The 18,033-nt window shown below is 36.1% G+C and overlaps 1 protein-coding gene across 13 annotated transcripts in view; it reads left to right on the forward strand.

Moving 5' to 3' along the window:
* The window catches only part of RPS6KC1 (ribosomal protein S6 kinase C1), a 237,492-nt gene that overhangs the window by 19,972 nt on the left and 199,487 nt on the right, over nt 1–18,033 (forward strand). For all 13 annotated transcript variants that reach the window (XM_058275189.2, XM_058275192.2, XM_058275198.2 and 10 more), the window contains exons 2-3: nt 12,624–12,659; nt 16,174–16,294. In XM_058275189.2, coding sequence (XP_058131172.1) covers nt 12,624–12,659; nt 16,174–16,294 — 157 coding nt within the window. The remainder of the gene's footprint in view (nt 1–12,623; nt 12,660–16,173; nt 16,295–18,033) is intronic.

Raw genomic sequence — 18,033 nt, forward strand, 5'->3', positions numbered from 1 at the left:
CAGTGTTTTTCATAGAACAAAATTTTTAATTTTGGTGAAGTCCAGTTTATCTTAAAAGTTTTGTGGTTTTGGTGTCGTCTAAAAATTTGGCTAAACCCAGGCCACTTTCTAGATGTTTCACTGTTTGCATTTTACGTTTTAGATTTATAATCCATTTTGAGTTTATATGTTAAAAGTATAAAGTTTTATATAAGTTGGAATTCCCTTTTTTTTTGGCATGTATGTATCCTTTTGCAAGAGAACACCATTTGTCCATGATACTAGCCTTTCTTCAGTGATTTGCTTTGTACCTTTGTCAAGAAATCAATTGGCCATATATGTATGAATCTGTTTCTGGGTTCTCTATTTTGTTCCACACCATTACTGTCTTGATTGCTGTAGCTATGTACTAAGTCTTAAAATTATGTAGTATGATACCTCCAACTTCTTTTTCAGAATTGTTTTGCCTATTATATTTCCTTTGCTTGTCCACATTAAATTTTAGAATCAGCTTGTTTGCAACTAGAAAAAAAATCCTTATGGGATTTTGATTAGAAATGTATTAAATCTACCTATCAATTCAGGAGAATTGACATCTTCACTGTGTTGAGTATTCAAACCCATGAACATAGTGTATCTCACTATTTACTTAGGCCTTCTTTGATTTCCTTTGTAGCGTTTGGTAGTTTTCAGCATACTGGCCCTGAGCGTGTTATGTTAGATTTCTTTCTTTCTCTTTTTTTTGTAGTATTTTAAATAGTAATTGTGATGGTTAGGCTAATGTGTCAACTCGGCCAGGTAATTGTGCCCAGTTGTTTGGTCAAGCAAGCACTGGGCTAACTGTAATGCAAGGGCATTTATGGACTTTAGTCATCAGTGACTTTACTGCAGTGGTAAATCATAGATAGCTGATTACAATGACATCAGTCAGGAAGATTGCCATTAGCATTGAGTGATCCTTTGTCCAGTCAGTTGGGTGCCTTAAAAAGGGAAGTGATTCCAGCACTGACTGAGAAATTCCCGGCTCATCTTTGGACAGCCAGCGTCTTTCAGAACTCATAAAGAACCTTCATTGGACTTTGATCGGAGCCTTTGGTTGCAGCCTGTTTGCGAAATCTAGACTTGTGCATCCCCATGGTCATGTGAGAGACTCTTAGAAAATCTCTTACTATTGACAAATATCTCTTGTTGATGCTGTTTCCCTAGAGAGCCCTGTCTAATACAATAATTAAAAAAAAAAAAGGTTTTCTGTTGTTCATTGCTAGTATATAGAAATTTGGTTCATTTTTGTGTTGACCTTGTATCTTATAACCTTGCCAAACTTACCTATGAGTTCTAGTTTTTTTTTCTTTGTAGACAATCTTGTTATCTGTAAATCAGGATAGTTTTACTAATTTCTTCCTTCTGGTCTGTGTAGAAGAAAGTCTTTTTTCTTGCCTATTTGAACCTGTTGAACAAGGAATGGTAAGAGTGGACATCCTTGCCTTGTTTCCAATCGTAGAAGGAAAGCATTGTCTCTCGCAATGAAGTGTGATGTTTGTTGTGGAGTTTCTGTATATGGAGGCAGCATGTCTTACTTTTTGGTTTTGTTAGTTTTTTATTTAGGATGTAATATGCATTCATACAAATTTCAAGTAATAACATAAGCCACTTTAAAGGAAAAACAGAACCTACTAAATTTTAAACCTCTTACATTATCACAAATGCCCAGTGTTAAAATGGTGGGAATTGTTAGTTTTCAATTGGTAAATAAATAGCTCCATGAAGATTTCTTGAAGAAATACTTATTCTACAGATATTTTCAACAACTGGAACAGTGATTGGGATAGGGAGGGAGTTTAGTTTGTTTTGTTTTTATGCCTAATAATTTTGAAAAATCAAGACTCTCAAGTTGTTCAGCTTTTAATAAGATTCTAGTTTTATTTGATCCTAATTTTGTTTTTGACTCTTACTGTTGAGATAGAAAAATGTCTCACTTATCAACGTTTTTAATCAATGTGTGTGGTCGTTTTGAGCTATATACCCCAGAAAAACATGTTTCTAGACTTTGTCTTTTCCTATAGGTGTGAACTCTTAAAATGGGACCTTTGTGATAAGGTTACTTCAGTTTAGATGTGGCCCAGCTAAGTTGGGATGGGTCTTAATCCTTTTACTGAAGGCCTAATAGAGGTCACGAAAAGAGAGAAGGACAGAGGGAGCAGCCAGAAGCTGAACATCATTGGAACCCAAAAACGAAGGGAGAAGCTAGGAGAGGCTGCCATGTGCATTGTCGTGTGACAGAAAAGCCAAGGACCAATGATGGCTGGCATCCAGCCCCAGAACATAGCAGTCTTCTTGATGAAAGCCTTGCCTTGATGGTGGCTGGAGTTTGGACTTGTCCTAGCCCCAAAACTGTGAGCTAATAAATTACCATTGTTTAAGGCAACCCATTGCATGATATATGCTTTTAGTAAGGAGGAAATGAAAACAATGGGTTTTTAAAAATGTAAACCATTTCGGTTTTCATTTTATTTATTGACATCTTGTATGCTCACCTACTAAGATTTTATGTTTATTGCAATTTTTTCTTTAAGGATTTTGGTTTTCCTTGATTGGAAAATAGTTTACTTTAGAGTGGTGCAAAAATTGATGAAATTTGAGTTGAGAAAAACAATTTCAGCATTTATTGAGTGTCTAGAGGTAATTTGCTGTTATAATTTCTTTATTCTGGCTTGAGATTTTGGGGTTTAGGTAATGTAAAAAGCAGCAATTCTCTATTTTCAAACACGCTTTCCTGAAAACTTGTTACTACTTGGCTGGTGGGTGATACCCAGCCCAGATAGTCTTGCCAACCAGTGACATCTGCAGCTTTTCAGGGAAAAGAGGGAGACAGGAGTTGAGGGACAGGTGATGAGTAAGGGAGGGAAAGTTGAGTTTGGTAAGAGCATGCTTGCCCTTTGCTAAGAGCATGCTTGCTCTTTGCTAGCTGAGCCCTTTGAGATACCTATTCTTTTTGCCAGAGTTAATTTCTCTCTGTGTGTGAAATGCAGATTAAGAACGACAGTATGTTGTTATGAAATAATGAATTCTGTGAAAGTCAAATATCTGAAAGTCAGGATTGCATGTATTATACTGATAAAAATGCCTTTGGGTTTCTCTAATCCCACAGTTGAAAACATTCACTATAGTGTTACCTTACATTTCTGTATACCCTGTTATTCCTGTCCTGCATTTGAAGATTCGTATCTTTAAAAAATGACAAGTGGGCATATCCCTATTTTTTTCATGCTTGCTTATTTTACTTTGACATTTAATGTTTTTATTTAAATGTTATTTTCATCACTTTATCCTTTTAACCTCTCCTATTGCCCTAAATTAGGAGCTGAACACTGAAAATGAAGTAGCTGCCATAAAACATAACAAGTTGCTCATAAAAATAAAATTTATATTTAACTTCCTATCTACTTCTAAAAGGATTTCTAGTTTGTGATTATTTTTCTAGTGCATATAACAGATTTGGATAGTTTTTATAGGTTTTCTAGTAGCTACTTCCTTAATCTTACGAAGACAAGACAATGTGTTTTTTGTGGGTCTGAGTTAACAGGGTTACTTCAAGTCATTTTTATGATGGTAATTAGATTAAAGAGTGCTTTTGACTTTACTTAAAATTTTTCTTAAAAGATAGATTACATAAATGATACATAAAAAATGTAGGGGATTCCCATATGTTCTACTCCCTACCCCTCCCACACTTTCCCACATTAACGATATCCTCCATTAGTGTGGTACATTTGTTACAATTGATGACCATGTATTGGAATATTGCCACTAAGTATGGATTATAGCTTACATTATAGTTGAAACTTTCCCGCACAATTTTGTAAGTTATGACAGGAAATATAATAGCCTGTATCTGTCATTACAGTGTCATTCAGGACAATTCCAGTGTCCCAAAAATGCCCGCATATTACACCTGTTTTTCTCCTCTCCCTACCCTCAGAACCTCCGGTTGCCACTGTCTTCACATCAGTGATAAAAGTTCTTGTAATGCTAGAATAACTATAAGTCTATAGTACACTAACTATGCAATGGATTGGCTTAAACAATGAGCATTTATTGGTTCACAGTTTTGAACCTAAGAGAAGTCCAAAACAAGGCAATACTTTTTTGCCAAAGACTGGCGTTCTGGGGCTGGCTACTGGTGATTCTTGGTGCCTTTCCCTTCTTTTCTGGTTTTCACTGATGTTCAGCTTCTGGCTGCTCCACACTGATAATTTAGAGGACTTAAATGATGTATTGATTGTTATGGGCCTTAGATAGGCCAAGTCACAAAGTCTTGTCTTTATTTGAAGATAGCCAAGAGGGCTGACTAGGGCTTAATTTAAGGTTGCTCTTTCTTTGGTCTATTGCTGATAGAAAAAAGCAGTTTATAGCAGTACTAGAGCCTGTATTTGAACTCCTTTCTTTTTGTTCTAATTTCCTTGTTTCTGTTCTGCAAAGTGCTTCTCCAACTTCCTTTCTTTGGTTGACTTACATTTATTTGTGAAAGATAAAATGGGTTTACCTGACAGGGATTAAGAACGTTATCCCATACTTGGAATTTTAATCTCTAGGAAGACCAGTTTAGTTATGTTCTGGTAAGAGCACTTTCTTTGGAGTCAGAAGTTGTGAGAGCCAGTCCTGCTTCTGTTGTTGATTGACTGTATGTTCTTGGACCTTGGTTATCTGATCTATAAAAATTTCGACCATGTAGAATTGTTGCAAAGATTGAACAGGGTAGCCTTTCTGCTGTAGGCTGCAGTGGTTACTGTTGAAATGGACAAGTTCATGAAACCTGGAAAGGAGGTGGTACTGGCCAGGCACTTGTAAAAAATATTAATGATAGCACCTCAGACCTGCCCCTACAGGTGGCTGGAATTGCCTGCTTTTCCCACAAAGTGATAGCTGTTATGGGTAATAAAAAAATCAACAAGAGGTCAAAGATCAAGTATTTTGTGAAAGTTTATAACTACAATCACCTCATGAGCACAAAGAACTCAATGGATAGCCCCTTGAACAAAACTGTTGTCAACTAGAATGTCTTCAGAGACCCTGCTCTTAAATGCAGGACTTAGCATGTGGCCAAGGTCAAGTTCAAGGAGAGGTACAAAATGGGCAAAAACAAGTAGTTCTTCTAGAAGCTCTGATTTTAGATGTTTTTTGTTTCACTCATTAAAAATTAAAAGATTTTTCTTAGAAAACAACTGCATTGGATAAAGTACTTAATTTCTTAGCATAGTAAGATAGTTACCTTCACTAATTTAGCATTTGCTGTTGGCATTAACAGACACAGATGGACTACAAAACTTGTGGTAGCTTTTCTCAACTGTATTCCAAATGTTATTAGGTAAGGCACTAAATATATGCAATGATAAATAAATAACATAAAAATAAAAAATTGAATGGATAGGTAAGTTTGGGAAGTGCTACATCTTCCTTTTGGAGATTTACTAAGCATATATTAATGTGTTTAGGATTTGAGAAATTCTTTAAAAATGATTTCTTTCTCTAACAAAGGTAAACTAAATTGATCAGTAAGCAACAACTTTGAGAGTATTGATTAAGGAATACCAGTATTCCATTCAATATAGTTTGTGAAGCACTGGTTTAGGGTAATAATTTTCAAGATGTCTTGGTGGTAAAACTTTCTATAGCATGAGGCTCTTCAAGATATTTATAGTATAGGGAAATGGATGTGGCTCAACCAATGGGGCTCCTGTCTACAATATGAGAGGTCTGGGGTTTGATGCCCAGGGCCTCCTGGTGAGGGCAAACTGGCCCATGCAGAGTGCTGGCCCTGCACAGAAGTGCAGCCCAGCACAGAAGTGCAGCCCTGTGCAGGAGTGCCGCCCTGCGTGGAATGTTGCCCAGTGTGGGAAAGCCACCCTGTGCAGGAGTGCTGGCGGACATGGGGAGCTGGTACAGCAAGATGACGCAACAAGAGACCCAGAGGAGAGAAAATAAGAAGACATGGCAGAACAGGAAGATGTAGTGATGCAAGAGAGTACTCGCCTCTCCCACTCTGGAAGGTCCCAGGATTGGTTCCTGGAGCCTCCTAGTGAGAATACAAGCAGACACAGAACACACAGCAATGGACACGGAGAGCAGACAATGGGGGGAACAGCAGGGGAAGAAAAAAAAAATCTTAAAAAAATATATATATATATAGTATTTACTGAGGCAGTGGTATTTAATGTTTACAGTGGAAATTTCTGATCTTTAAATGAAAGTAATCACTGCTTTAAATCCCAACTTTTGTGGAATGTATTGGCTAAATTTTATGACAAAATATTGAAGTTCATCCAGAAAAAACTTACTAAATGCTAACAATCTACATCAGAGTGAATTTACAATACTTTTGTTTTATAGTTGATACTGCTTGTTGAAGTAAGTGCTAATATTAAAGTTGTGGGTATACAGAACAAGAATGCATAAAATACAGGATTCCCATATACCACCCTATTACTTGCATTATTGTGTAACATTTGTTCCAACTGATGATAGCATGTTTTTATAATTGTATTATTAACTATGGGCCATGGTTTAACTTAGGGCTAATATAGTTTTCAAAAAATTCAGTTTTATTAATTTTCAGTGTGGTAATGTTTTTCTTTCCGATTTCTGCTTGATATTTTTATTTTTCATAGACTGTAGTCTCTCTGAAGAGTGTAAAATTAGAAAGAGTTGTTACTAATGGACATAGTGACTCAATTTATCTTATTGCAATCCTTTTGTGTTTTTGTTTCCTATTTCAGAGGACATTCTTAAGGGATTTAAAAGAGATCACATGCATATAGGGATACTTCTAGTATTCTGGTCCCTTCTAGTGGGATGCCAATTAGTTGAATTTGATAATGTAGTTGGGAAGTGATTATATTTTTATAATGTAGTAACTAAGGAGTCAGACCCAATGTATTATGATCCAGTGTACTCTACTATCTAGCAGCAAAATAGGCACTAATATTTGTTAAATGAACAGGTGAAAGATTATAGAATACCTAATGGTGATATGATTTTATAGAAGTAGGTGTATTAGACAGAGTTCCCCAGGGAAATAGAATCAACAAGAGATATCTGTCAATAGTAAGAGGTTTTATAAGAATCTCTCACATGACCGTGGGGATGCACAAGTCCAGGTTCCGCAGGCACGCTACAACCAGGGGCTCCAGTGAAAGTCTGGTGAAGGTCCTTGATGAGTTTTGGGAGATGTCGGCTGTCCAAAGACAAGCTGGGAAATTCTCAGTCAATGCTGGAATCACTTCCCCTTTTAAGGCATCCAACTGATTGGATAAAGCATCACTCATTGCTGATGGCAATCTCCCTGATTGATGTAATTATAACCAGCTATCTCTGATTTACCACTGCAGTAAAGTTACTGGTGACTAGAGTCCATAAATGCCCTTGCATTACAGTTAGCCCAGTGCTTGCTTGACCAAACAACTGGGCACAAATACCTGGCCGACACATTAGCCTAACCATCACAGTAGGTAAACTTAATTATTGCTGAAAACACCACAGATAAATAGAGGGAGGCTGTATAATGTAGTGGAAAGAGCTTTAGATCAGGAGTCAAAAATCCCAGGTTCTAATCTGAAGATGAATAGCCATGTGACCCTGAACAAGTGTCTGGATCTAACCTAGTTTTCCTTGTGTGTAAAAGAGGAGCTCATAATCACTTCTGCCTAACTCAGATTATTGGGAGGTGGAGGTGGGGGGATAAAATGTAACATTAGTATAATATGCTTTGTAAATATAAATGTAAAAGTCAACCTTTTTTTTTTCTCCCATGCCTAGCATAGTGCCTTGAACAGTATCGGACAGCACAGATACAGATTTCTCTAGAGTAGAGACTCTCTAACGAGGAGAAATAGTCTCTCTCTCAATCAAAATGAAGCAAAAAACAGGGCCTAGGACTATTGAATGCTCACAGAGTACTGGAGAGTAGAAGGAGGAAGAGGAATCTACAAAATGGAAGCAAGAACACAAGAGGAAAGAGGAGAATCAGGAACACATAACCTTTCTACTTTCCAGACATTATTTTCACTGAGATTTGTTGATGCTATTGGGGAAAGGGATAGTTAATACTCAATAAATAACCTTTTTTTTTCTTAAAGATTTATTTATGTATTTTAATCCCCTTCCCCCCCCCCCCCCGCCCCCCCGCCCCGCCCAGGTTGTCTGTTCTCTGTGTCTATTTGCTGCATTTTGTTTCTTTGTCCGCTTCTGTTGTCGTCAGCGGCATGGGAAGTGTGGGCGGCGCCATTCCTGGGCAGGCTGCACTTTCTTTCGCGCTGGGCGGCTCTCCTTACGGGTGCACTCCTTGCGCGTGGGGCTCCCCTACGCGGGGGACACCCCTGCGTGGCAGGGCACTCCATGCGTGGTGCGGCACTCCTTGTGTGCATCAGCACTGCACGTGGGCCAGCTCCACGCGGGTCAAGGAGGCCCGGGGTTTGAACCGCAGACCTCCCATGTCGTAGACGGACGCCCTAACCACTGGGCCAAGTCCGTTTCCTAATAAATAACTTTTGATTTAATTTTCTGAACTCTGCCTAAGTAAATCCTCCCTCCGTACTTCATTTGCCAAGTACTTGTGGTTGAAGAGAAGTTCCTCTTCTAAGCTTAAAATTAGAGCAAAGACTTTCACTTAGGTAGTTTAAGAATACTTAAAGTTTGCTTTTCTGTGTTTTCTACAATAACCATGAATTACTTTTATTATCATCAAAACATTAAATGTCTTAAATCACTAATATCTGTTCTTCACTGCTTCTGCAATATCATTCTGGTGTGGATAGTGAGGATTCAGTGTCATGGGAGGAGTCTAGGATGAAGTTCTTCCTAATCTGTTGTTTAGCACAGTAATATTTGCTGAGATATTAAAATAAGTTTGGGAAACACAGCCCTTCTCCCTTCTCTCTGCACCCCACCCCCCTCCATTCACTGGTTCCCACTCTCCAGACTGTGAGCTCTGTGGAGGCAGGGGCTTTGTTTTTCTCATCATTGTATCCCCAACATATAGCAGAGTATGTGTGCCAGTAAGAGTATGGGTGAGAAATCATAATCACCCCCCTCCCTCCCTCCCTCCCTCTCTATCCATCCATCATCTGAACACTTGAGTATAGGTTTATGCATCATGCTCTTTGACCGCTTAAAACTGCCATATACATTTAATAAGAATGAGCATATTCACTTAGCTTACAGTCTATATTCTACCTTTTTCATATGTCCTAATAATGTCCCTTTGAACATTTTCTCCTCTCTCACTAGATCCTATCCAGGATCATGTATTGCATTTAATTGTCATTGTCTCGTTCGTTATTTATTATTATTTTTTTTATTGTGGGAACATATATACAATATAAACTTCCCAGTCTTAATCACATTCACAATATTGCAGTATCCTCGCCATTTTCCATTACTAAAACTTTCTGATCTTGTCAAACAGAAATCCTATACTCAATATGTATTAATTCTCCATCCCTGCTCTCCCCTTCCCCTGACAACTTGTATTCTAATTTGACTCTTACGAGCTTGAATATTATTTTTTTTTCCAGTTACTGTGATGCCTAAATTTAACATCCTAAGTCTATAGGAAGCTTGTTTACATTGTTTGGGGTTGGGTGAAATAAATAAATAAAATAAATCTTAAAGAAAACAATAGTATATGCCAACATGTTCCAGTACCCTTACAGCCCCCTACCTTCATGCAATTCTTGTTACACATTACATGTTTTGTACAGTGTTCATCCTAAGCTACTGATTTATCATTACATTTTGTGCATTTACCTTTTAGACCCCATAGAAAGTAAAAAGTGGAGTTACAAGCCAAAAATACAGTAGTACTGACATTTATATTTACCCATGTCGTTACTCTCACTGGAGATCTTTATTTCTTCACGCAGCTTCAATCTGTTGTCCCTTCCTTTCAACCTGCAGAGCTCTCTTTAGCAAATCCTGTAGGGCCAGTCTAGTGGTAAGAAAAACCCTCAGCTTTTGTTTATCTGGGAATGTTTTAATCTCTTCTTCTTTTTTTGAAAGACAGTTTTGCTGGATGTAGAATTCTTGGTTGGCAAATTTTTTCCTTTCAGCACTTTAAATATGTCATTCCACTCCCTTCTTGCCTCCATGGTTTCTGATGAATTGGTTCTTAATCTTGTTGAGACTCCATGGTACATGACATGTTGCTTCTCTTTTGTGGGTTTCACAATTCTCTTGTTATCGCTGGCTTTTGACAGTCTGGTTATAATAGGCTGTGGTGTGGATCTGTTTGGGTTTTTCCTGTTTGAAGTTGATTGAATCTTAGATATGAATATTCATGTCTTCTGTTAAACTTGGGAAGTTTCTAGCCATTTCCTTGAATACTTTCCTTTCCCTTTCTCTCCTTTTCATGGAAATCTGACAATGCCTGTAATGGTATGCTTGATGGTGTCCTACTGGCTCCTCAGGCTTTGTTTACTTCATTCTTCTTTCTGTTTTTCAGATGGAATGATTTCAGTTTTCTTATTTTCAAGTTCACGATTCTTTCTTCTGCCAGCTCCAGTCTTCTGTTGAACCCCTCTGGGGAATTTTAAGTATCTGTTACTATAATCTTCAGCTCTGTTTGGTTCCTTTTCATAATTTCCATCTTTCTGTTGATATTCTGTTTGTGTTCATCTGTGTGTTTTGTTTTTTTTTAATTTCCTTTGGTCTTTTGCCCATTTTTTTCCCCCCTCCTTTTTTCTTTCCTCTCTTTAGCTCTTTGAGCATATTTAGGACCATTTTGGTCTTCCTTGTTGATGGTTTTGAAAGCTTTAATCTTCTACTTTGCTTGGGCCATGGCTTCCTGTTTCTTTGTATGCTTTGTAATTTTTTTGTTGAAACCTGGACATTTTGGTATCTTAATATATTATTGCTGAATTTTAAACACTGGTTTTTGTTCCTTAAGCTTGTATTCAGCTAGAGTTTTGACTGAGTTTTCCTTTAAAGACTAGGAGCTTAAAAAAAAAAAAAAAAAAAAAGGAAAAAGCACCTTTCCCAGTTTTTGCCAGTCTTTCTGAGCATGTATGTTGTTTGGGGTATGTACTTGTGACCCTAGGAGTTCCCTTTTACAATATTACATATGACCCTTCTTTCCTAAGGGGACAGTTCCCGGCACTGCACAGTATGTCCTACAGCCAGCAATCCCTTGCTCCAGGCTGTACAACTTGACTGCTTTCCCACATTGTTCTTTAGGAGAGCTTTTTGATCTGCTTTCTACATGCAAGGAAAGTTCTGGGACAGCAAGTCTGTCAGGCCACCACTACATAGGGCCAGACATACATGCTCCTAGCATGTGCATGAGGGCCATTCTACTCATTCTGGAACTGGGCCCTGGAGTCCGCATTGAGAATCTGTGAGGGAAGCATGAGGGGCTGACCAGGATGCCATAAGATCGAGCCTATGGCTTTTTTTAAAACAGAATTTGTTAGAGATACATAGATCACACAAAATGTTACATTAAAAACTATAAGAGGTTCCCATATACCCCACTTCCTACCCGCCCATTCCTCCCACATCAAGAACCTCTTTCATCAGTGTGGTGCATTCATTGCATTTGGTAAACACATTTTGGAGCACTGCTCTACCACATGGGATTATAGTTTACAAGTTTACATCGTAGTTTATACTCTTCCCCAGTCTATTCAGTGGGTAATGGGAGGATATATAATGTCCAGCATCTGTCCCTGCAAGATCATTCAGAACATGTCCAAGTCCTGAAAATGCCCCCATATCACACCTCTTCTTCCCTCTCCCTGCTCTCAGCAAGTCCTGTGGCCACTGTCTCCACATCAATGATATAATTTCTTCCATTGCTAGGGTCACAATAGTTTTATAGTAGAATACTAGTAAGCCCACTCTACTCCATTTTTTATTCCTCCATCCAATGGCTTTTAAGAAACATTTTTCTTGATTTGGCACTTGCCCTGTTACTGCATTCCTTTACCTGATTTCTGGAGTCCTGAGAAAGAGATATTTCTGTTAGTACTTTATGGTTATTCAAAGCTTCGGTGGGGAGTCAGAGCCCTGAAGCGTCTCACTCTGCCATCTTGATTGGGACAAGCCTGTATATAATTAAAAAAAAAAAAAGTTATTGTTTTCTTCTTCACTGTTAGATGAATTGAGCATTTCTCATAAATATTGATGTCTGAGCATTGTAACTACTTTTTTAATTAAAAATTTTTAATGAGCTAATTGTAGATTCACATTTGGTTTTAAGAAGTAGTACAGAGAGAACCCTCATACACTTTGCTCAGGTGCAACTTCTTTTATGCTTCTAATTTATATTTAGATTAGGAAAAGGGGGTAGTCAAGCTTATTAGAATTATATTAAGCAAGAATGAAAGGTCTGAGGCATACTCTTAGGAGTGAAATATGTGAACTCAGCATGTAAACTTTATTTTAGGTGCTTTTTCTTTCATTTTTTTGTTTGTGTTTCAGATACTGAGGTTTTTATATAGTTTACACATAAAATGTATAAGTGCATTTTATGGTATTGCTTTTCTTTTAAGCAAATTACTTGAGCATTCATATAAATATTAAAAGTAATTCTAGAAATGTGAAACTTTAAGTTTTGATAATGATTACATATTTCTACGTGTGTTTTGTTTTAGGTTGTCTCACGAAGAAATCCAGAGGATGTCCAGGAGGTAACATGTTTATCCATATGAAATTTTTATTTCATGTATTTGACATATTAAATGCTTTATTGAGGAAACTGCCCAAATTATTTGTATGTCAGTTTTTATTTTGGGTATGTTTTTATGGAGTTTGTCTTCAGCTCACAAAACAGTAGTTAAAGTCCTATTTCAGACCTAGTATGTAGGCATTAAGCTATAATAAGTGTTAAATTATATGAACAAGAATTTGAGGAATTAGACTGCTGTTTAATAAGAATTGTTTTGATAGCTGGCACTCATTAGATTTCAATAAGTAAACAGTATCTATTACCTATTTCAAAATCATGATACCTATTTCATTAAAAATGAGAAGTATTTGGTAACAAATATGATATTTAAATATTATAATAAATTAGGGGTCTTTCTTTGCTTGCTTCCACTTTTATATTGAATTGGTTATGTTGACAGCTTAGGAAACTACTTTGGGTATAGACACTTCTTTTTTAATTTTTTAGTTAGCAGTGCTTTTGCAGATTTTTCATTGCATTTTTTTCTTTTTATCTTTCCCTTTCTCAAGGATGAGACCAGTCTGTTATGTTTTTGCTTAAAATTGTAGACTTAATCAATGCTTGTTGTATACCTCTTAGAATCCTTACTGAGAGCTTGCTTCTAATATTTCTTAATTTACTTTCATTTTGGCTTCTGCTTATTTTCACTATGATTAGGAGGACATATATTGGGAATTTTTCCCTCCTCAAAATGTTTAAAACAGATATTGTAAATTGGATGTCTTGATTCTGTAACAAAGTTATTTTTCTAATTGAACTTGAATACTGTCTTTAGTTAGACATGTATTTTCCATTTAGTCATGGGCCCCACTACTCTTCACTGATTATATTTGGCTTGATTCATACATTTAAATTGATTGATTGACTACTTAAATTTTTATACATCACATAGCTTGTCTTGTTTGTCATTCCTGACTCTGTCTGGGCTATTTGTTTTTATCTTATAGTAAAACAGGTCAATATAAGACATTTTAAAAGAGATTTCATAGTATTTTCCTTAGGGGTTTTAAGATGCCACTTTTTTCTTTCAGTAGCCAGGAAGAGAATATCGTAATGTTATTTTGGAAGAAATGTGTATATATATTTGTCAGTGAAAGTAATTTGCACCATCAATTAAAGTATTCTAAAGTGTCAGCTGATAAGTATGAGGTATACTTTGTTCTTTAGACTTTTACTGATTATGTTAGATTAATAGTCAATACTAGGCTATTCTGCTGTTGAAAATTTACAGCTCTGTTAAAATTCAAAATGGGTTGTATTTCCTTTGAATACAGTGTCTGATTGCTGTGCTGCGGTTTGTAGCTTGATGTTCCCCTTTTCCAGGGAGAATCCTGAACTACCTTATCCATGAACATACTCTGCCATTTCCTTAATCCTTTTTTTGGGAAAACTGTTTTATAGTAACAACTGTTGGTGAATCATTCATCACAAAACTCTTGTAAGTGTCCTTTAGTTAGACAATTGCATGGTCCTTTGTTAGAAATAGTATAAAATTTAAAAAAATTCTATATAGCTGGCATCTTAAAATACAGAATAATCTTGAAATGATAGCAATGCTTTTTTAGTTTCCCATCTATTTCATATTAAACATTGAAATTCTCATTTCCTTTCCTTTCTTTTTTTTCTCTCTTGTCAACTAATTGACTTAGTTGTTGTATTGTAACTTAGTCTTCACAAAGGCTGTTGAGGATAAATAGATGTGCTCTTAATCCAACCAAATATAGGACTAATAATATGCTATCATTATAAAACTAGAGAAATTTTGCTGTTTTTCTTTTATATATGCTTTGGCACCTGCCACCAGATATCACTATTTTCTTTTCTTCCTAAGAATACTAAAATACTTACATGGAATAAATAAAATGATCTAGGATAGCTGTTTTAGCTGCTAAAACAAATACCGTATGGTGGGTTGTCTTAACAACAGGAATTTAGTGGTTCACGGTTTCAGGGGCTAGAAGGCTTGTTTCTCTGGGGTCAGTGTCTTCTGGCTGGCCAGCAATCTTTGGGGTTCCTTGGCTTTTCTGTGAAATGGCAATGCACATGCCTGTGACTTCTCCTTTTACTTCTGGGTCCCACTGACTTCCAGCTTCTGGCTGGTCCCTGAGGCTTCTCTTCCTATGTCCATTTTCTTGGCTTATAAGGACATTAGCCGTATTGGATTAAGGTGCACCTCATTCTGTTTGGGCATATCTTGACTAACAACATCTTCAAAGGTCCTATTTACAAATGTGTTCACACCTATGGGTCCAGGGTAGGACGTGAACATGCCTTTTGTGGGGAACATTATTCAATCCCCAGCAATACCTTTCTTATTTTTTTTAATCTTGAAGAAATTCCTTCTAATTCTTATTTATGAAGAAAAGCATGGGTGAATCTAGAGGAGGACAGCAACAGGTAATCTGTGGCCTCTCATTCAGTAGATTCTCTAGAGCATGTAACAGCCTGCAAAAGGGGAAAGAAAAAGATGGAGATGTTCCTCCTCCCCCCACCTTAAAAATTATAGCATAGTTTCTCTTCTGGCACTAAATCTCATGATGAAATTTGGGAGAGGAAAAGAACTGAATTAAATTGTCCTTCTATGTATCATGTCAGATATCTTTCACTTTTAAGTCATTTCATAAATAAAATAGCTTTAGAAAATAGGCACACACCCAGAAATGTTGCAAGGGAAAGAAAAGACTCTTTAAAAAGAAAGAGAGAAAATCCATAAGCAAATAGTGTGGTAGTGATATTGATTGCAATAAAAAATAATCCAGTAGGTTTTAAATACTATTAAATAATAGTAAAAAGGACAATGTTACTTGAATTGGGTGGCTTTGTAAAATGCAAGGGATCTAAAAGTTTTTGGTATCGTTTGTGTAGTTATTTAAAAAGAAAACGTTTATTATATGTAAGAAAAATATCTAAGAACATTTTTAATGAAAAATCAAGCTTTTATTAAATTTGTAGTGTTGTACATTGTTGTCACTGAATTAATATTTCATTGAGGATTTTATTCAGAGTGACTTTAATGAATAAGAAATTTTATGGAGTTGGTTCAGTAGAGCAGTAGCTGTTATACAACTCTTTTTTCAGTGGGAAAGAATTGAAAATATTTTAGAGATACAAATTTTTGTATGTGTCTTCTGGGACTATATACAATGGCATTTACCTTAAATAAGATACTGCTTTCACAAGCCCATCCCCCCTTTTGTCCTTAATCCCCTGCCAATGTGGTTCTTTCATAATTTTATATATTTTTAAAATACAAAAATGATATTGCTTTTTTCCTCAAAACAGAAATATGTTCATGTATCAAAATTAGACACTACATATAAGCAAACAATATAAAAATTAAAATCCCTTGTAATCTCATTGTCTTGAGACCTTTTACTTTTCAAGCGTTGGTTTGGCTCCATCAGTTAGTTCCTCTTGCTCTGTCTTTTACTGGTTTGTTGCTATGTAATATATATTTAAATTTTCCCTCTCTTTAGATAATTGTATGGAAGAGATACAGTGACTTTAAGAAACTGCACAAAGAACTCTGGCAAATTCACAAAAACTTATTCCGTCATTCAGAATTGTTTCCCCCATTTGCTAAAGGAATAGTATTTGGTAAGTATTATTTTTAAATCATCATTTAAAAAAGAATGACCCTTAACTGATTATGCATATCTGCTGAACTCTGAAATACTGTGCCATGAAGGCAGAAGCCCCTCTTATTAAGTCATTAAGTTTTCCATATTATTGTTATAGTTTCATTAATTCAAAGTACATTTATTTATTCCTCTCTTTCAAGAAACTAGAACAATAAAAATCCCAGCTGTTCAAACAAATAAAAAAAATAGAGCATAAGAAAAGTTGATACTGAATTATTCCTATGGTTCTGAAATCTTTGATTTTTTTTTTAAAAAAAAAGGTCTATACTTTTGCGTTTCCCTGTCACCTTTCTCATAGTGTGAATGGTTGGTTTGAGGCACCTGGTCCAAAATATGGACATTTTGGGGTAGTGGACTGGATATATTATTGGTTGAATCACACTACTAGATTCCTGCTTTATCGGAGACCAGTCAAGTGAAAAAAATAAATTTGTTTGATAGGATTTAGTTATGGGTTTGATTTGGAAAAAATTGAAAAAATACAAAGAAAAATAACAATCATGACCATTACCAAAAAACATTTAAGAGATGAACTTGGTACACATGGTTATTTATATTTTGAACTATGTCCTACCAATCTTTTTTCAGTGTGGGTTTGTATATGTACACATTAATTTTAAAAAGTTGTACAATATATATTGTTTCATAAGTTGGCTTTTTTAATTGTTTTTTTTTATTTCAGTTGGTTTTTTCGTTTGCTTGCTTGTTGTTTGTGTTTTTGTTTTTAGGAGGCACAGGGGACTTGAACTTGGGATTTCCCATGTGGGAAGCAGGCATTCAACTGCTTGAGCCACATCTGCTCCCCTGACTTTTTTTTAACATATCACTTTTTTATTGGGACTATTTCCCTATGTCAATAAATTGTTATCTAGAATATGTTTTTTAAGGGCAGCTTGTATGGCTTTATCATGATTTACTTGGCATTCAGTCTTCTGGATAGATATCTTTGGATTATTTTTAATTCAGAGCATGGACCTAGAATTGAGTTTCTGCTTTGTTGTTTAATGCCTATATAACTTTATCAACTGACTTACCCTCTATGAATCTCTCTGTCCTATCTTTAAAATGGGCATAATAATGTGTGGATTAAGTGAGGTGATGTTTATACATACTAAGTGTCCGGTAACTGGTAGTTGCTTTATTTGGAATTATTAGTACTTTTACTGGTTAATAAAGCTATTTTCTCTTAGGTTTAAACTCACCCTTCTATTCCTTTCTGCCAATCTCTTTTGTCAACTTGTTTTCTGTTAGTCTCTGGCAAAGGACGAATTAGAGGGATGCTGGAAGCAGCTGGAAGAAGAAGAAGAGACATTTTTTTCCTGCTTACTTCCTTTAGCATCAGTCCAGCAAACTTCTTCAGTCTGGCAGCAGTAATTTATTTCAGTACCAGCAGTTGATTTCGGTTTGTAGTTTTTTCACATCCTCAGAATTAGCCTCATTATATCGTTTCTCCTCTCTCCCCACATCCCAGTAGACACCAGTATCAGAGGGTTATCCTAAGAGGTTGATCTCAATTTCAGCATTGTAGGCCTCTTTTCCAAGCTTTTAATTAATCCAGTTCATTTTTTTGTTTCCCCAGAACTAGAGATAGTAGTTGTTTCTTGGAGTTAATAACTCTGTGATACCTTGGTGTTCCTTTTATGCCTTATCAGTTTTCCCAACTACATTGTTAACAATTTTTTGAAGTTAAATTCT

The sequence above is a fragment of the Dasypus novemcinctus genome, chromosome 13 (assembly GCF_030445035.2).
Source record: "Dasypus novemcinctus isolate mDasNov1 chromosome 13, mDasNov1.1.hap2, whole genome shotgun sequence".
NCBI classification, from domain to species: Eukaryota; Metazoa; Chordata; class Mammalia; order Cingulata; family Dasypodidae; genus Dasypus; species Dasypus novemcinctus.